Source organism: Marmota marmota, unplaced genomic scaffold, assembly GCF_001458135.2.
Source record: "Marmota marmota marmota unplaced genomic scaffold, marMar, whole genome shotgun sequence".
Classification (NCBI taxonomy): domain Eukaryota; kingdom Metazoa; phylum Chordata; class Mammalia; order Rodentia; family Sciuridae; genus Marmota; species Marmota marmota.
In genome coordinates this window covers 13923231-13944537 of record NW_026000241.1, presented here as the reverse complement: position 1 = coordinate 13944537, position 21307 = coordinate 13923231, and the positions used below count along the sequence as shown (strand labels likewise).

The following is a 21307-nucleotide window of genomic DNA, read 5'->3' as shown; positions in this document are numbered from 1 at the left end:
TTTTTTTTTTTTTTTTTTTTTTTTTTTTTTTTTTTTTTTGGAGGACAGTTTGGCCACAGCGATAAAAATGATAAATTTACATGAACTTTGAACTAACCATTGCATTTCTAGTAATATGCAGCATAGAAATACACATACACCTAAAAATATTCATTGCAAAGTTGCTTTTAATAGCAAAACACTATAGACAACTATCTAAATTCAGTACTATAAATAAAGTAAGATGTATACCCATAGTAGAATATTCCACATTGAGGGGGGGAATTAGGTATTTCTATATGTGCTGATATGGATCTTTATCCTGGGAGGTGTCATTGTAAACCTGAAGGTTTCAAATATGGCATCTTGGTTGTCAGAATGCAAATCGGAATGTGCACAGTGTTGGAGAACCACAGGGCACAAGTTAAATAAGTTACGGATTGGCCATGAAGCGAAACACTTAGGTACCAATGAAACCATTTGTTTATTGATATGAAACAAACTCCAGGATATGTTCCTGTGAAAGCACAAAATACAGTGCATAAGTGCACAAGAAACTAAATATATATTCATATTTTAAATTTAAAAGTAAATTAGCATTTTAAGATATCTATTTAGAGTTTGAATGTAATAAGTTGACCTGGAATAGACCTTAAGGATGTTGTATTCCCAGTCTCTTAGTTGACAGAAGAACCTGAGATTTACGAAGTTCAAAGTCACTCAACAGGTTAGTCTCAGGAAAGAAAAAAAAAAAAAAGCTCCAGTGAGATTTCCTGATCCACCATTCATGATCCCTTCTTTTACATGATACTCTGCTGTGGAATTTATTTAGCTGTTTTATTACCAAGAATATCAGTTTCCCCAAGTGGGTCTCCATAAAGGATGATCCATAGAACACCAAGAGTGGATTCTGGATTCTGAAGTCCAAGCCTCCTCCCCGACTCTGCCCTGGAGAAAGCCCATACCACCACTGGTAATGACCACTGCATCCATGACTAAGGTTGGACAAAATAGTAGTAAAAATCGGCATAAACTAGTTAATAGTCAGAATTCTCAGCTATCACTCATGAACCTGGCTGTGGTTGTCACCAACCCCCAGTTGGCTCCCAGGGCTGAGCATCCTTCTGCATCTCCAGCTACATCTACATCTCCCTGAATGGGAGCACCATCATATCCCTCTGATGTGATCTCCTCCCAGTAATGGTATTCCCTTTTACCTTTCATCAAACTTTAGCCAATCAGAAGCATGAACACTTCCTCTCTGCCATCCTGTAGGCCTTGGGAAAGTAGGCAGTGGTCTTAAACTTCCGAAAGAGCAACTGCCCTACTCCAGCAACATAGGACACATGGCTAGTACTTCCATCTTCAGAGACTTCTAGATGGAAACTACCTCCTTGCTTTAAGGAACTCTTCTAATGCCACCAAAAAGCAAAAAAGAAGGAGGAGGAGGAGGAGGAGGAGGAGGAGAACTCATACAGCATTCTTTCATTTTTCCTTGGCCCTTTGTGTAGAATAAGGAGAGGGCTATTTCTCTCCTTACTTTTTTTATTTTCTCTTTTTCAGTATTTTTTGCCTCAGCCCTGTTTGCCTGGTTCAGAGTAGGAAGTCCAGACCTGTCTGCCTGCATCTTTGTCCTGGGAGGTGCCATTATGGACCTAGAGGTTTTGAATATGGCATTTTGGTTGTCAGAATGCAAACTGGAATATGCACAGTATTGGAAAACAGAATAGAATGTCTTGTGTAGACATTGCAGGTTCTTAGCCACAAATCAATATACAAGTGTATCAGAAAAAAAAATTGAAATGATTTATTGAATAGGAAAAATCAAAGCATTTCTCTGAAGTCTCAGTTAAACTGTAATTTTTGCCATGAAGCCCTTTTCTCATGAGTCATGACAACATGATTTCAACCCACTCCCCTTCCAAGGTACAGTTTGTTAGTATAGAGGCAGAGTAGGGGATCAGTGGGCCCCAGGATACCAGGAATATAAAGGCAACTTGGTAGCCAGACCTGAGTTCAAATTCTAGCTTCTTCTGGGAAAAAAAAAAATGGATCCTTGCCCTCTACTTGACCTCAACACTAATTTCCTTTACACCAAAGACTTTCATTTAAAAGTGAAACCAAATACAAGGAATAAATTATGGGAAGTTCTCCTAAATGTAACCCCAAACCTGGAGTTGCAAAAAAAAATCGAGAAAAGAAATCATTAGATGTCAAAAACCACCATAAATTCAGTCAAAAGCAAATGACAAATTAATGTAGTTATTTGTAACTATATTGCAAAAACTGATATTTCTAACATATAAATATTCCTTTAAATCCAAAAGAAAAGACCCAACAACTTAATAGATAAATGGGCAAGAAAAGCAAATGGAGTTTTTGGATAATGAAACACAGTTGGCTCTCAAAGGAAGCAACACTTAACTTCCCTTATCATATGATAGATGCAAATTAAAACTAGAGTGGTGTACCAGTGTTCACAAGTTGGACTGGTGAAGATCAAAAGCCTTGACAACATGCTGCCCTGGCAAAGATGCTTCTTTGTTGCTGTGACACTATAAATTGGGATAAACTTATGGAACAAAATTCCAATTATCTGTGAAATTCCTGTTGCATAGACCTTTCAACCCTGCATTTCCACTCCTAGGAATTTTCCTTGCAGCTATGTTCACCCATATGCAGCAGGACAGGTGAAAAGGCTTCTCCTGCAGCATTTATATGGAAACAACCCCTCTGTGACCCTGGAAATGTGATCACTAAAATGCCAATCAGTAGGCAAAAGTTAAATAAGTTATGGAATGACCTTGAAACAAACCACTTATGTACCAATGAAACCCTTTATTGATTGATATGAAATGTTCTCTAGGATGTGTTCCTATGAAAACACAAAATACAGAAAGTATATAATGGCATAGTGCCATTCCTACAGAACAAGTATAAAGGGGAACATTTTCTAGAATTTCCTTGTTTGTGCAGAAGTGCACAAGAAACTAATTATATTGCTTGCTTCTGAAGAGGGAATTGGAGGAATGGTGAGCAAAATATTTAAATTTCAAATCCTATACACCTACATATTAAATTGCTTGTATTTTTAAAAACCGTATACAAAAAAAGACAGGTTATTGACTTCACCATTAACTGGTGGTATAGTATTGGTTTGCACAAAATAATACCTGTTTCCTAGTTTAGTTTTGAGAATTAAAAGGACCTTGCTCATTGGAAGGCAGGTAATGGGCATTCAGTAAGTGGCAGATATGATAATTAGTAACACTGCAACCCAGGCAACTCCAACCTAAGTATTTCACTATGAACAGTGAAGTTTTCATGCTATCTTTAACTGCTTACTTAATGTAGCAAAGACCCTGTCTCTCAATTTTCACAGAAATACATTGTGTTTCTATTACAGCTGAAGTCCAGAACTTGCTAACAGTAATCAAATCATTTTCTTGTTCCAGTAGCCAACTAGGAACTTAATTTAAAGAGGAGACAACCTCGCTTGATAGTTGGATGTTACTCTGAGTGTGGTTTTAGATGAATAAAGAAAAAAGGGAATTGCACACATTTTTAATACAAATATGAAGATGCTTTCAGAGCAAATCAAACACACACCAATGACTCAGGACATCAGTGAGGCAGTATACAATGCAGCTCCCCACCCATGTCCCCAGAAATTTGGTTGGAAGAAGTTGTAAGCATTTGTATCCTGACAATGAAAGATGTAAGATGCAGGAAGATAAATTGATGCCTTCAAGGCCACACATAGAGTGATGCAGCCAAGGAAAGAATCCATATGTGCTGGCTATTCTTTGCTATCTCTGTCTGCCGATCATACAAATTAGCAGGAGGAGGGCTGCAAGATCTGCAGTTTGGCTCAGAGTACAAATCACTGCCTCTGGACCAAGAACAGCAGTTCTTCAAATAAACACAGTTAAATTCTCTCACTTCAAGTTGATTCTGAAACAATGAAAGAAGCAAGTCCCCATCAGCTTATAAGTAAGAAAACAAAAAACAAGCCATAGTCACATGATCTTTACTCTTGCCTCCAAACAACTGACGCTAAAAGAAATCATTTCATTCCCCATCCCCCAGGCTTGACAGCTGCCTGAATGAATAAGAGTCAAACTCTCTGAACCCCACAAAGGAAAGAATTAAGGGTGAGGATGGAGCCAAGAGCCATGTAGACCACCAGAAAGAGGTCATGATGTGCCCTTGCTTTTGTATCCCTATTAATACAGGACCCTGGCCTCCTGAAAACTTCTCCTACCTACCCCCAACCCCATGGATCTGGGGAAGTCTATAAAGGCAAGAGCCTAGACAATGAACCATGGCATGTGAATCTTTTTTAAAATTAGATTATTCAGACTTTGTTTCTTCACTTTTAAATAAAAAAAAAATAGTTGACATTTGTATTCATTTATAGGGTTACATTGTGATAATTTGATACATGTCTGTGGTGTGTTATGATCCTATCAGGGTAATCAGCATTTCCATTTCCTTAAACGTTTATCATTTCTTTGTGTTGAGAATCTTTGAACTCTTCTCTTTTAGTTCTTTATAAAGAGTATAATAAATTGTTATGAACTCTTGGAACTCTACTGTGCTGAAGAACATGAGAACCTACCTGTGATTCCTGGGTAAATGTTATCTCATCTCTCTTCCTTCTACCCCCACCCTTCCTAATCTCCAGTCATGACTATTTTATTTTCCACTACTATGAAATCAACTTTTTAAATTTCTGCATATGAGTGAAATGTGCCCTCTTAGCCTTTATGTACCTGGCTTATTTCACTTAAAATAAGGTCCTCCGGTTTCATTCAGGTTGCTGCAAATGATAGGTCTTCATTTTTATGGTAAAATAATATTCTTTTGTGGAAACATTTTCTTTACCCATGTATCCATCAATGGATTCCAAATCTTGGCTATTGCAAATAGTGCTACAATAAACATCTGTGTGCAGATTGCTGTTTGATACACTGATTTCATTTCCTTTGGATATCTGCCCACTAGTGGGATTGCTGGATCACATAGTAGTTCTTAACTTTTTTTTTTTTTTGAAGTTCTGCCTTACTGTTTTCCGTAATGTCTGTATTAATTTACATTCCCAATGACAGTGTATAAGAATTCCCTTTTCTCTCCATTTCACCAGCATTTGTTCTGTTCTCAGTGGGGTGAGATGGTATCTCATTGTGGTTTTGATTTGCATTTCCCTGATAATTAGTGATGTTGAGCATTTTGTCATATGCCTGTTGACCAGCTTTGTTTATCTTCTTTTAAATATCTGTTCAAATCATTTGCCCATTCTTAAATCAGATGATGATAGTGACGATGATGATGATGATGATGATGATGATGATTTTTGGCTGTTGAGGTTTTAGTTCTTTGTATATCCTAGATAGTAATAATTTTCAGATGTATAGTTTGCAAATATTCTGTCCCATTCTACAGATCATCTCTTCAATTTTTTTATTGTTTTCTTTGCTGTGCAAAAGCATCTTAGTTTGATATTATCCTAACTTATCTAATTCTTGCCTTCGTTGCCTGTGCTTTTGGGGTCTTATCCAAAAAAGAATTTTCTATATCAATGTCTTAAAGTGTTTCCTCTGTTTTCTTCTAGTAGTTTTATTATGTCAGGTATTATCTTTAGATCATTTTTAGGATTTTTTTTTTTTTTTTGTTTTTGCTTTTTTGTTTTTACATGATGAGAGATAGGGGTCCAGTTTCAGTCTTCTACATATGGGTATCCAATTTTCCCAGTACTATTTATTGAAGTGACTGGTTTTTTCCTCCAATGTATGTTTTTGGTGCCTTTGTCAAAAGCCAGTGGTTATAGGGGATGTTTGGATTTATTTCCAGGTTCTCTGTTCTTTTTCCATTGATCTGTGTGGTAGTTTTTATGCCAGTACCATGCCACTTTGGCTATACTGTGGCTTTGTAGTGTCTGTGCATACTTCACTTACTGACACCAGAAGGACCCTGAAAAGCAGCCCTCACTGAAGTGTCATGACTTGCTGGGCTTCATTCTTGAAGAACACCCTGTTTCTGGTAGGGGACCTGAGCCCAGGCCATTCTGGCCAGTTCCTCCCTAATGCAGGATGTTGTATTCCCAAAACATCCTACAGTTATTCCTGACAGCAACTGAGGAAGGAGGGAGAACTGGGTTGGTCTGGGCCACTGGGAGAACTCCCCGGTACCCAGAGCTTCCAGATAGAGTGCTCCAGGCATTCTGGAATGGAAGCACGAGACTTCTTATGGCTTAGCTCAATCAGAGTGTCATGTCACTCCTGCTATAATCTAGTGGACAAGCAAGACACCAAGGCCGGCTGAAAGCTGATAAAGAATTTAGATCCCATCTCTTAAAGGGAGAGGTAGGAAGAGATTTGCAGCATCTACAGTCTGCCTGTCTCAACAGAAGGATACTTATTTCCTTTACAGCTTGACTGTGAAGCATACAGAATTCTGCTCCAATTTCCAGCGACGGATGCACTCAAATCCCAGATGCACTTGGGCTAGGATCCTACATTAAAAGCCCTTTTTGAGTAATTTCTGTGATTTAGCATCTTTTAACTTTTATAGCTATGAATGGCTGGGGAGCAGGGCAGCTAGAATCTGTACACAAGACCCCCAGCTCGACTGGCCCTCTGGGGCCTGGCTGCTGTGCCTGCTAGCAACCTTCAGCAGCTGCATCGTCATCTCCTTTATAAATCTGGACAAGCCACACTCCTCTGCCTGACTAACTGTCTTTCTCTGTCCAACACCTTACACAGAAGGGGCAGTGGATGGGGTGATGGGCCTAGGCTCTGGAGCCCAACAGCAGCACACAGATCCTGGCTCTGCCTCCGACCAGTCATATATATTCAGCAGGTCAGGGAACTTCTGCTTCCTCTTCTGTGAAATGGGGATTAATAACAAGGCCCAGGGGGTTGTTGTGAGGATTAGTAGGTTAATTAAATAAGGTTTAGAAGCTGGCCTGGCATTTAGGGAGTGCAGGTATATGATGACATTATACCAACAGCTGATATGATTTAGTGAAGATGTGGGCACGTCGAGGCCAGTCTTGGACACACAGCTGGCCCTGCCACTTACTAGCTGTGGGACCTGGGTAACATGTACCACCCTCAGCCTCAGTTTCCCCACCTCTCTCCCTCTAATTGCCCTAAAGATCAGAGAAGTAGTGCATGGAGAACCCGGGAGCAGCTGTGGCTAAACCGCAGAGACATCCCCTCAGTTCTCTTCCTGCCTGTCCCTCCTCCTTGCCATTTGTCAAATCCAGCTTGGTAGCCTCTGCAAGATCTTTCAAGCTAATGGAAATTTTCACGTATCCACTGAACATGACACTTGCAGCCCCCTAGCCAGGTCTGTCTGCAGATTCCCGGCGACACACGGAGGGGTCCCAGCATGAGGGGCTGTTCTTTTCCATCTAGACTTTTCAGTGTCTCTTGACTTTTCAAAACTGATTGCTGTGACTCAGTGCTCGAGGGCCTTTCCTGCTGTCAGGGATGCGGGATTCTTATTTTCCAAACACCTGAATGACAGTCTGTTGTTTTCCCCACAGCCCTGAATCAGTAATGTCTTCTCAGGGGCTCACCAGGACAGGCCAAGTCTGTCCTTGACTTCCACGGTTTCCAGGACCAGCAGCATCAACTCACCTGGGAGGTGTTCAAAATGCAAATCCCCAGGCCCCTGCTCACTCTTGCTGAATCAGAATACATGGGCACATTGGTCTTAACCCACCCTCCAAGAGACCCAGATTCACACTAGAGATTAATAACTAATCAAGGTTAAGAAACACCTTGACCCAGCTGGGCGTGGTGCTGCACACCTGTAATCCCAGCAGCTCGAGAGGCTGAGGCAGGATAATCACAAGTTCAAAGCCGGCCTCAGCAACTTAGCGAGGCCCTAAGCAACTTAGTGAGACCTTGTCTTTAAATAAAAAAATTAAAGGGGCTGGATATGACTTAGTGTTTAAGCATCCCTGGGTTCAATCCCTGGTACTGAAAAGAAAACAATAACAACAACAACAACGACGACAAAAAAGCCTTGACCCAGAAGTCTAACTCTTTAGTCTTTTTAGTTTAGATGAGGTGTAATATCACTACCCAAAGCACACTACCAGCATGACTGCACCATGTTCAGCCAGAGGAAGGAGAAGTTGTGCTCCCTTTGTGTACAATATGTCAAAATGCATTCTACTGTTACGTATGACTAATTAGAACAAATTTAATTAAAAACAAATGAAGTGTAATAATGAAATGTTCGTTTCCTACCAAGGCTATTTTTACCATTCGTTTGCTGGTTACATCCATATCCTTCTAAAAAAGAGTGACAGAGGGCTTTGGACACACTAATGTTAATGAAATAAAAAACATGATCTGAAAAGTCACCCTGGGTGACGCACTGTGCTGAGTGATTCTCGTATAGTATAGGGTTAAATGGAAATGTCCTTCTCTTTAGTCTTTACAAAGGCCTGATGAAATATTTATCATATCTATTTGTATCTCAGGAACCAAAATATCTGCAAAGTTAAATGATTTGCCTAGGTTCAGATTTGAGGAGAAAGAAAAGATCATGGTGTTGTTGGAGTTTTTGTTTCATTTGGGGGGAAATTGGGTCACCATGACCTGAGTTTCCTTCAAGGACACTGTGTCTAAGGAGCACTTAGATATAAAAATTCCTGAGAGTTAAGCCTCACTAAGTAGAGTGGGCTTGGATGATTCTGGTAGCAAGGCCATCCCTGGGGCCTTTCCTCAGTGCTCAGACGTCAGCTGGGTGACTGCCATCAGCAGGTGACAGACCCTGCTGGAGAGTTCTGGGCTCCTCCAGGCCTTTGCTGGCAGGAGCGAGAACACACAATGACATTGAGGGAAACCTGTTCCTACGAAGCCCTGCTCGCAGAGGACAAGTAACAAACACCTGAGTCCCAAATTGATTTCAAATCTCTGCCCTAATGAATAAACCAAAGTCTTCACAACTGACCCTAGAGGCATCTGTACAAGAGAAGAGCAAATCTTTCCTTGACTTCTTTAAAAGAAAAAGCCTTTCCTATAATGAGACTTGAATTTTAGTGAGTATTTTTTTTCTCCTGAGATTGAATAACTACTATTTTCTTAGTGCTAGCTATATTCAAGCACATTAGGTCAATGAGGCCTCAAAACTTGGCCAGAATAGAAGTTGAGTGGATTAGACAAAGGAAAATGAAAGGAAAGGAGGGGAAATGGGAGCAGAAAAGACAATAGAATGATCCATACATAATTTTCCTATGTTCATATATGAATACACAACCAGTGAAACTCCAAATCATATACAATCACAAGAATGGAATCCTAATTAGAACAAGTTATACTCCATGTATATATAATATGTCAAAATAAACTCTACAATCATGTATAACTCTAAAAAGAGCAAATTAAAAAAAAAAATTTTTGGCCAAATAAACATTAGTATCTCCATTTTGTAGGTAAAGAAATTGTTAGTAACTCACCTGTAGTTTACATATATCTAATATATATATATTATGTATAATAATATATATATGTATAATAATATACATATATCTAATATCTAGCCTCTGTTCTGGGGTTTTAGGCTGCAAACCGATTTCCCCAAAATTGTTCCTTTCTTGCCTTGTAGGCAAATGTGTCACAAGTCTGCAGACTTCAATCTCTACTTATTTCTACTTCATTACCCATGTGCCATCAAGGCCTTCTTGAGTTGCTCATGGATTTTAATTGCTGCTATTCTTAATTTTTACCTACAGAATAACATTAGTTTAGCTACATTGCTGTCAATTTAGTTAGTTGCAGAATACTTGGTGAACCTTGCTGTATATAACAATTTGAATCCACATCATCAGTAGTTCTGTATTTTATTTTCTTGTAACTGTTGCACCTGAATTTGAGAATAAGTACCATCTTAACAATTTTGTTCCTCTTCAATCTATTTATTAGCCAGTCTAGTTCTTTTACCTTAGAAATAAATGAGAATGAGGTAAATTAGGTATTCGTTCTTTCTCTCTTGCTCTCTAAATTTAAAACAAAAAAATCATGACACCTCAGATAACATCACTGAGCCAGTGCTTATCAAGCTCTGATGGCCATAAGAATCTTAATATGTAGATTCTGAGAGGTCTGAGAAAGTGTGTGGAGGGCTGCTTGTGCTTTTTTATCAAGCTTCCGGGTAGCGCCCCCTGCTGGCCAAAGACCACACTGTGCATAGTGGTATCTACATGTCCTAAGCTCTGTCTGCACAGTTCCCTACACGCTGGAATGGGGGATTTAACACACACCCCTTCATCACTGGCAGCCACGGTCTGAGAGGATTTTTTTGTGTGTGGGCAGTTCCTTCCTTCTCACTACTGTATTGTTTTAGTCTAATGAGCCAAAATCAGTCTGATGGTCCTAGATGAAGCTTTAATGTGATTCCAATTTCAGTGCTGTCCTTAAACTGAGTTATGTGATTCCAGTCTGTTTTCTAATGAGACTACATCATGTTTACAGATTTAGTTGTGTCATAGAAAAAGAAATTAGAAAGCTGCTTACACAATAAGCGTATTCAAGTGATGATTTTTTTGTAGTATGATGTTAAGTAGGGTTTTTGCTTTTTTTTTTTTTTTTTTAAGAAGCAATACAGTGATTTTAGATGTCCTTCTGATGGTTTGGTTCATGAAGATTTCTGTTTGCTTAAACTTTGAAGCAAAAGTCCTGATTTGAGATAAGAACGTGGGGAAGGAAAACAACCTGACCAGACATCAAGGCCCTGACCCAAGAATGAGGTCTACAGTCTGTTCCCAGATTTGCTTCTGGTTAAGTCAGTGAATTGTGTGTTCCCACTGTCCTGAGTAAAATAGAAATAACGTGATTCATACTTCCTGTACACCCGTATTTGGGTTTAATATTGTCTGCACACCAAGGACTCCCATCTCTGTATTTTTATTCCAGATTTCTTTCATTCTAAGAATATATATCCATATTGTTATGTCCAAATGCCCACCAGGGGATGTGCTGGCATCCCAAATTCAGGTCTCCTGATTAAACTTTACACCTTCGCTCCAAGCCTGACCCTGTCCCTGTATTCCCTATTCCAGTGAGTCTCGCAACTATCACCCATCACTCACCCAGCCTGGAGGCATTATGTCCCTGTTATGCTGGGAGATGCTTGAAACAGCAATTGGTCTTGCTCCCAGCACCTTACCCTGGATTCAACACAGTGAAATGGTCCAAAAAATGGGCCTGAATTGAACCAAATTCTACAAAGATGGATGGTCCTTATAACCCTGGAAACTATTTCTGAAAATGTGAAGAATTGCCATTTTGAAGAATTCCAAACTCTTCCCACCCACCCATACCTAAAAAATACAGATGCATGGAATTTTGGTCAATGTTTTCTACTGACAGGGTATAGTGAACTCTCCTGAATTTAAAATCCACACAGGCAATGCTTGGTAGTGTTAGAATTCTCACTTTTATATTCTTTGCCAACTCTCATCAAGATTTATCTGTATATTTTGTGGATTTTTTTTTTACTATATTTCTGGTGACCTGTCCCCCTACCAGCATCATAATAGGTGCTTTGTGACATTGTCTTTAATTTCACAGCCTGAAATTTTATAAACACCATGCTTTTTGTTTTGCATTGTTTTTAACTTTTTTTAAATTGTGACATCTTTACATGAGGTACATCATGGTAATTCAATATAAGTATACAATGTGTAGTAATCCAGTCAGGGTAATAGCCCTTTCCATCTCTTCAATCATTAATCATTTTTACATGTTGGACATTTCTTACTCTTCTTTTCTAGTCATTTTGAAATGTGCCTCAAGTTGTTTTGCCCAATCGTTACCTACTATGCTAAAGAGGAACCAGGAGTGATCCTCTCACTCTGTGCCTTCTGGGATTGGTTTCCCCTACCCTTCCTCGTCTCTAGTGACTGCTGTTTCATTCTTTTACAGGCTGACTTACTGAGTGAAAACATGTGATATTTGTCTTTCTGTAAACACTGTTTTTAAAAACTGAATTTAGGGCTGGGGTTGTAGCTCAGTGGTAGAGCACTTGCCTTGAATGCATGAGGCCCTGGATTCGATCCTCAACACCATATAAAAATAAACAAATAAAAATAAAGATATTGTGTCCATCTACAACTAAAAAAAATTTTTTTAAAAGCCCTGAGTTTAAAAACATCTTCCAAGAAAGTAAGTGACTCTCCGTACATCATACGCAACCTACAAGGAGGGCGGGCTCCACCCTGCTTCTCCCTGAGGCTATAGGTCTTCCTGACACACTGCGGGTTTGCATTGTACACAAATGGAGCACATAGAGTTGCGCCATATGTGCAGCCACACATGTACCTAGGGTAATGATGTCCATCTCATTCCACCATCTTTCCATCTTTCCTGCCTAAATGCCCCATCCCCTCCCCTCCCCCACCTTTGCCCAATCAAAGTTCCTTCATACTTCCCTTGCCCCCTCCCCCCATTATAGATCAACATCCACTTATCAGAGAGAACATTCAGCCTTTAGATTTGGGGGATTGGCTTACTCACCCTAGCATAATATTCTTCAACATGGAGTTGAAGATGGATGGACCATTTACCTGCAAATGTCATAATTTTATTTAATGCTGAGTAATATTCCATTGTGTGTATATACCACAGTTTCTTTATCCATTCATCTGTTGAAGGGCATCTAGGTGGGTTCCACAGCTTAGCTTTTGTGAATTGAGTTGCTATAAGCATTGATGAGACTGTGTCACTATAGTATGCTGATTTTAAGTCCTTTGGGTAAAGACCAAGGAGTGTAATAGCCAGGTCAAATGGTGGTTCCATTTCAAGGTTTTTAAGGAATCTCCATATTGGTTTCCTGAATGATTGTACCAATTTGCAGTCCCATCAGCAAGGTATGTGTTTGTCCCTTTTTCCCCACATCCTCGCCAACACTTAATATTGCTTGTATTCTTGATAATTGCTATTCTTACTGGAATGAGATGAAATCTTAGAGTAGTTTTGATTTGCATTTCTCTAATTGCTAGAGAAGTTGAACATTTAATATCCCTAATTTTAAAAAAATACCTGAACTTCTCTTGGTCTCCTAATGACTCCCAGGAGGCCCTCCTGAGTTCCAGACTCAGCAATACACTCTGTTCTGGCAGAAAAGACCCTGTTAAGAGCTCAGTCAAGTGATCACAAAATGATTCCAAAATGGGCTTATATTATGTTTTAAGAAATCAATTTACTTAATGTTTACACAATCATCAGTTTTCCTCTAAATGCTGTACCTGAGCTGGGAATTCACGAAGACTTGGTGACACCAGATGCCAAGATAAAGCAGAGGGGGCGGGGGAAGTCCTTAGAGGATTTACAGCTGCCAAAAAGGAGCCTGATTTTTTTTTTTAAAACCTTGGTTAGAATTTAGCTGCAGAAGAGAACTGTACGCCAAGCCTGTCCCAGTTGCCATCCAAGTTCTCAAGCAGATGTTCTCCCCTCCCCATGATGCTGCACAGCCAGCTGATGAGCCTCGAAGCTGTGCAGCTGGGCACACGGCTCTGACTGATGCTTCTGTTCCCAGCCCTTCTCCCTACCCACCTAAAATGTCATATTGTCACATTTCAATACCTCAGGGGTTGGACTGTTATGGTTAATGAGCCCGAGAGCTATGGCAATGGCAAGTGTATAGCCACATTTATATATTCCCCTGGGCCAGGCCCCTGAGCTGGACCATGCAGGAACCTTGTGTCCCCTCAGGGATTTGACTGCTCAGTGAATCTTCCCTTCAGGAAGCCCATGGAGGCTGCCCAGTCCTTTACTTTTACATGGACACTGCTGCCCAGAGGGTTGCCCCACCAACAGGCTCTCTCCAGGGCTAGTACAGAATCTTTGCCTATCCCCACAGTGCACCAGGGCAATGCAGAAAGTGTCCCCAGTGCCAGCACAGCCCTCCTTCCCCAGAGTCTTCTAGCATTTGCCTTTGACAAAGCTCTCGCACAGCCCTGGATATCCTCACGGTAACCGATGGACCAGTGGTTCCTGCTGAGAATTAACCAAAAATGTGACGGACGGATGTGTGGTCAGAGATCACTGGGGACCCCACACGGAATCCATTGCTGGGAAGAAGGCAGAAGGCTTCACTGTGTGGTGCCTAGAGTAATGGAATTGAGGGAAGAAGACAGTCTGTAAGAAAAACAGCAGTGCAGGAAGGCAGGAGGCAGTTTTAAGGAAATTCGTGTCTGTTGAATCAACCATGAGAATAAGAATTCATCTACTTGCAGATTAAGAGCCCTTCTGGGAAGACAAAGAAGATAAGAGCTGAAAAGGTGGTTATGTTTTATGTTTGCAAAAAATATACATATAATCTTGTTGCCTTTACAGAGATCATCTTAGGAGGCATAGTGTGATAGGTACAAACCTTGAAGTGTATCTGAAGAATGCTCTGAGCCAACTACGGGCCCCTTCTCTTGATAGAGGCTTAACTTGGCAGCACAGACAGATCTCTAAATAATTAATTAAAACATCACTGTGAAATGTTCCAATAAAGATTTGTGCTTGGAGAAGAGGTGACAAGTTGGAGGCTTTAGGATAAGAAAGAGAAAAATAGAGAGGATATGAGTTTGGGGTTTTGTTGGGTTTTGTTTGTGTTCTAGAATGTTTCAGACGTTCTCAGAATTCCTGATGAACTATAAAGACACCCAGGAACCAATCATGCAGATTTGATGACTCTCCTGAACCCACCTGCATTAGTCAGCTTTGTATCACTGAGATGCAATACCTGAGATCATCAGCTTATAAAGAGGAAAGATTTATTTTGACTCACAGTTTCAGAAGTGTCAGTCCATGGTCACTCGACTCTTTTGTCCAGGTCTGTGGTGAGGACCAAGTGGCACAGAAAAACTGCTCACATCATGCTGGTGAGGAAACAGAGAGCTTGCTTTTATAACAAAGCCCTTGTCCCCAAACCCATTAAGCCATGAGTCCATAAATGCATGAATCCACCCATGAGGTCAGAGCCCCCATTATCTAACCACACCTCCCAAAGCCCCACCTCTGAAGTCTGCTGCACTAGAGGCCAAGCCTTCCACACCTGAGCCTTGGGGAGACATTTAAGTTCCAACCCCTAGCACCACTAGAACTCATGTCCAGGAGATGAAACATTATTGGTATCATTAAAGCTCCACTGTGAGCTCTTCTCTGACTCCATTTCCTTTCCTTCCTGAAACAGGGTGTATTGTTCCTAGGCATGTTATTTGGTTTTACAACTGTCTGACAAAAAACATGTCTAAAATTGCCCTGTATGATATTTTTCATTTTCACTAATGGCATAGTGCTGTACCTAGCGTTCTGACGGGTTCCTTTTAAGGTTAGACATATTAAAAAAGATAGATTGGGCTTCTTCATTAATACTGCTGTGTGATCCCTTAACAAAGTGAATAATCCCGGTTTATTTCACCATTGTCTGATGGAGGGATTCTGTGCCTCTCACTTCAGTCCAGCCACAGTGACCTCCTTGTCCCTCAGACATGCAGAGCACACGCAGGCCCCCAGAGCCTTTGCACTTCCCACTCCTGCACCTAGAGGGCGCTTGCCCCCAATTCCACTTGACTCACCCCATCTTATCTGTTTTCAAAAAAAAAGCCTTACCAGAGAGCACTTCCCTGACCACCTTGCATGGAACAGCACTCCTTCCCCACCCGGTCTCTTCTCCGATCCCACTGCATTCTTCTTATGGCAATTACTCCCCCTGATGTAGAATGTATCTTTTTTTCTTTTCCACTTAACCTCCTGCCCCTTGCACTAGTGAGTAAACCCTGAGACTGGGAGCCTCATCCACTGTACCGTGTTCACATCAGCACCTGGCTTATGGTGGGTGCCCAGTATATATTTGACGAATGAGCAAGTAAGTGGATGAACAGAGAATGAACAAACCATGGTTGTTGGCATCTTTTTCTACACAGGCAATGCCTTAGTGAACAGTCTTAGGGACACATGCAAGTGCTTCTCTGGGGAGAGTCCCAGGATGGCATTTCTGGACCATTAGGACAGGTACGCCTAATGAAAGTAATGAACTACTTGGGGACCAGAAGGCTGCTGGATCTGGGAAAGGGAGATAAGTAGGTACGCATACCTACTCCTACTGTTTGTCCACAGCAGGAAAAGGGAGCCTCACCTGCCCACCCAAACTCCAGCTTTCTGGTCTCCCCACTTCCTTAGCCACACTCACAGTAGGACACCTGACCCTCCCCCCATCAGCATGAACTTCCTCCTCGAAAGCACTCTTGAGGTTGGTGGACCTAGTAGTTACTTTCAGGACTGAGCACTTTTCATGGACTTTGGCTCACCAAACCCCATCGTGCCTTTATTATCCTTTGTTTTGCAGGTGAGGAAACAGAGCACAGAGGTTAAGAGACTTTCCCCAAATCACAGCTAACAGGTGGCAGAACTGGGATTGGAACCTGTGCCATTAGTGAATGATATTACTGATAACACATATTTCACATTGAACGGTGGTTTTATGCAGAAAGTCTGCTACATGCTTCACATTCTGTCACTAACCCTCCACGACTGGTAGAGGAGTCACAGTTGTTATTTCCATTTTGCTGGGGAACAAGGCACTCAGGGCTGGATTAACTTGCCTGACATGACACTCTGGGAAAGCAAGAGAGCCAGAATTTGAACTCCATTCTCTCTGGGCCAGAAGCTCACCTTTATCCACAGTTCTGTGCTTTCCCAGCATAATTCCCAGGGCTCGCCAGCCTGTCTGGAACTGTCACTCTTGCTCCGTCCTTCAGGGATACTTTCAATAGTAAGATAAGTGTCCCCCAGCCTCTGACTTCCAGGGCACTTTCTTATTGCCCTGACAATTACTTGAGCTCTCAGACGACAGGTCTGGTCACACATCTGTGTCAGATGTGTATTCTCATCATTTGCATTATTTTCTGTCTTGTTTTCTGCCTCATCAGAAATATCTTTCATTATACTTAATCTCCATAGGAATGGAGTAAGGTAGAGGCAGAGGGAGTCCATAAGGAGGTTTTGTCAGAATTTCCAAAAACATGTAAGTTCAAGAAAAAATTCTCCAGCCAAAAGATTATGCTATGTCTCCTGTGGGGACATGTACCCCATACTGAGAACCAACCACCCATTTGAGGTGTTTGGCACAGGACAGGTGTCCAAAGACCATGCTAAAAAGATGTGCTCACTCACACTCAGATTCAATGGCTCTAGTGCCAAGTAGGCACTAGAGCTCTGGCCTCCCTCTGGACACTCTTGACTTAGTATTTATTTCTTGACCCCTATAAGTTAATATCCCATTTTGCAGATGAGGACACTTCAGGTCCAAAGACTAAAAGTAATCAATTCCACCTATGTAGTGATTGATAAATTTTCGCTGTTGAATTTTTCCTTTTTTAACTGAGGGGCACTCTACCACTGAGCTATAACCCCAGCCCTATCTATCTATCTACCTATCTATCTATCTATCTATCTATCTGTCTATTTAGAGTCAAGTTTTTTACTAAATTGCCAAGGCTGGCCTCAAACTTGTAATCTTCCTATCTCAAGACTCTGGAGTCATTGGGATTACAGGTGTTCACCACTGCACACATTTTTTAATGTTTAAAATATTTTCAGGAATTTTTAAATGTTTAGTCTTTAAAGAAATGATCATGCTTCAGTTTGTGAGATTACACAGAGTTTGCAGAATCATCCTCAGGGGTCACTTGGAATCTTTGAAACAATAAGCAGGCAGTTCCAGTTGGAAAGTTGTCACTGAAATTCTTTTACCTCCCACCCTTCCTAAGCCACCTCACCTGTTGCTTATTAAGGCTGAGAAGCAGCAGTTTGGCTCTTCAAGAACACGTCTAAGACAGAGGGCTCCATATTGTCCTTTACTTTCCTGAAGCCCCCGGGGGGTACCCTGGTTCCTCTTTGAGTCTTGAGCAAGCTGGGCCGTTCTATTTTAGAGTTCGCTGAAATGCTTCTGAATGGCCCGGAGTGTTTGTAAACAGTGAATGGAGAACTTGTCTGATGATTCAATCGTAGTCTTTAAGGGCTATCTGGAACTTAGAACTCAGTATTAGGACTCTTGGTTGCAAATAACAGAAACCCAACTCAAAATGTTCACGTGGAAAAAAAAAAAAGGTGTGTGTGTGGGGGGGTGTCAGAATTTGTTGGCTCATATCTGCATCCTGTCCCTTTCCAGTGTCAGATCTGCTTTTGTTCAGAAATGCTCACCAGGGCATGTAATGGTCATCTCAAATTCAGGTCCTAACTTTTATTCAGAAAACCATGACTATTTCAAAGTGATGGGAAAGATGATCCCAGCATCTCTAATCTTCCCTTCTGCATAGAGCCAGTGCAGCAAAAGGACAAACCCTGACTCTGAGCGGGTGAGAAGACCCTTCCACCACAAAGACCAAGTTGGAGAGAGAGGAGGGAGGATCCTATAGGAAAAAGAAATGTCCTTCGTGTCAGAAGAATTGGTTTGGGGGAAAGCGACAACTGTCCCCCAATACCAGTGTAAACCCCTCCAGCGACAGAGGGTACCCTCCAGCATGTCCTTGCTGTGGCCACCTGCTCAGGGGGCAGTTATGAGGAGACAGCCAGGCTGAAACTTTCTTTCCTGCATTTCCTTGGTGCTAGTAAAGCTCAAATAAATCTCATCCCCAGAGGTTATGATTTTAAAATGCTTTTCTGCATTTTCTTTTTTTCTGCTATATTATTCTAAATTCTGAAAATAACTTTTGGAGTTTTTAATCAAAACGACAGATGTTTTTTGTAACAAGTTGAAATGCTACAGAAAATAAACTGGAGCCTGTCCCTGTTTACACTGGGTGCCTATGGGTACCATGTGTGCATGGTTGAGAGTTCCCAGTTTGTATATGTATGTGCTAATGATGGGGACCACACCCAGGGCCTTGCACATGCTAACCAAGTACTCTACCAATGAACTACTACAGTCCCTGCCCTTTTTTATCTTTATTTTGAGATAGGGTCTTACTAAGTTGCTGGGTCTGGCCTTGAATTTGTGATCTTCTTGCCTCAGCCTCCCAAGTACCTGGAATTACAGGTGTGCACCACTTAAGACAGCTAAGAGTTTCCATTTTTTAAATCCCTGCACAAGTGCTGGCTCCCTGGGGCAAGGCACTAATCTCAGTTTACACATGTATAAGGAAGACTTTGTAAAGTCATTATAAGAAATTATCGAGCCCTTTTTAATGCTAGGTACCTTAATGCTTCTGTTATGTCTTTTAGTTGTCAAAACAGCCTTATGAGGCCATCATCTCCATGTTATTGATGGGGAACCTGTGTGATGTTAACCTCCATATTGGAGTCCTAATCCTTCTCCAGTAGATTGTGCAATTTCTACAGAAAACTGCTTTCTATTTATGGCCTAAGACAAATCATCCTTGGACCAAATACCCATTTGAGAAAAATGGAGGAGCCAAGAGACCTCACTGTTGTCTACATAACCATTAAACACCCTTTTCTGAATGCTATATTTTTGTCCTGCTCTCTAAATCACCCCACTCAAAACTGGACCATCCAAAGAGTTGAGTTCTTCTTTCTATGTTGAAGGATGGCCTTCTCTGGTACCTGTACACTCTCATTCACTCCAAATTTCCAGGAATTTGTCAAAATCTCTGATTCTGCCCTCACTCCCCATACTTTTTATAGGTTTCTTTCCCCTTCAACATCTTCTGTCATTTCTCTGGAGTTTGGGAAAGAAAAGAGTGCTGCTAAATGTGTGATTGTACTTCTATTGAACTGAAATCCTTTATATTTCGTTTCATTTTTCTGAATTTCCTAAAATGAAGGTTTGTCATTACATTCATAATAAGAAAAAATAACAACAAAAGCTTTCCTTAAAATGGAGGAATTTAGAAGTATGTTCTTATCTGCATAAAAGAGAAGAATCTTGTCAAAATGTTTCATACTCACCATTGCAGTGCTAACCAAGAAATGGTTTCCCCTCAGTGCTTCATTGATTGGGGTTGAGGCTGGGGAACTTTGCTATTTCACTTATGTTTTTTATTTTCCCAGGCTGGATTAAAACTTTTAATGCAATGAAAGTGTCAAGTATAAAGCTGCCATCAAGTAGATGGATCCGTTAGCTTTTCTGTGTAATGAACCAACCCAAAACAGTAAAATAGCAAGCATTTATTGGCTTGTTCTTGGGATGGACTTGGATGGAGGGTCTCACCTAGGGTCCCTCGTCTCAGGCATCTCTAGTCCATGGCTTCATTCACCTTTCGGGGGATTGGCTGGCTATTGGCTGGGACAAGAGGAATAATTGAGCTGCCTAGTATATCTCATGGCATCTCACAGCAGGCCAGCTTGGGCTTCTCTTCACATAAGATTATAGGATTCCCAGGAGCAGCAAGAGAAGGATTCAGCATCACTTCTGTCACTCTATATGATCAGACCAAGGGATAAAGCAGCCCAGATTCAAGGGGCTAAGAAACTAAAGCAAAAAATAAACACTACTTCCTAATGCAAGGGGCCGTGCGGCATTGTAGCAATTTTTACAATTCACCATTTAATAATTCTAATTCTCTGTTTCCCCAGACTTCTGAGGACTCAGTCTCTGGAATGGTTCTACAATAATGTGAAGAGCCGCTTCAAGCGCTTCGGCAGTGCCAAGGTCCTAAAAAACCTGTACCGGAAACACCGGCTGGAGAGCGGTGCCAGCTTGGACATTCTAGGTACCCTGACTGTCTGCGGCTTGGGAGTGTTTGGTGGGTGGACAGTTGGAAGAAGGCCAGGCCTGGAGCTCCTGCACACTGGAGCACACTCACGTGAGATAGAGAAATTTGCCTAAAGATCAGGTGTTAGTGAGGAGCAGAAAGAGAAGGAAAGGTACCAGACAGTGTTAAAATTTGACTTTGGGTCCCAACATCCCAAATGGGCTAGAGCTGACATGATAGGAGCCAGGAAGACCAAAATATTTCTGCAAACTGTGGATATTTTAATTCTGGATCCCTGGAGATGAAAGTTTCTTGCTCATCATTCCCCAATGACTAAAACAGTTGAAAGTCATTTTCATTTGGTTAAGAGAGATGAGGTCCACACTCTGAGGCTGTGCCCCTGTCTTTCTCTTCTTCCTATACCCCAAAAGTCTATTCTTACCAGACCCAGAGTCTGATGTCATGGGGAACTTACCAGAGCATCAGCATCCTCCTAGGAGAGCTGAAGGATGAATTTCTACCTATGCTGTTTTTATACAATCAGGACACCAAGTTAATTAGAATGAGAGATTATGTTCTTTATACCTTATTAGACCAACCTGTAGGAAAAAAAAAATATTATGAACAGCATGTCCTCTTAAAAAGGCTGTTTTTTATATC

General features: G+C 41.1%; 1 protein-coding gene across 5 annotated transcripts in view; it reads left to right on the top strand.

The window, feature by feature from the left end:
* LOC107145478 (myosin VIIA and Rab interacting protein) overlaps positions 1–21307 on the top strand; it is a 324704-nt gene that overhangs the window by 218597 nt on the left and 84800 nt on the right. For all 5 annotated transcript variants that reach the window (XM_015489460.2, XM_015489459.2, XM_015489461.2 and 2 more), the window contains one exon: positions 20529–20665. In XM_015489460.2, coding sequence (XP_015344946.2) covers positions 20529–20665 — 137 coding nt within the window. The remainder of the gene's footprint in view (positions 1–20528; positions 20666–21307) is intronic.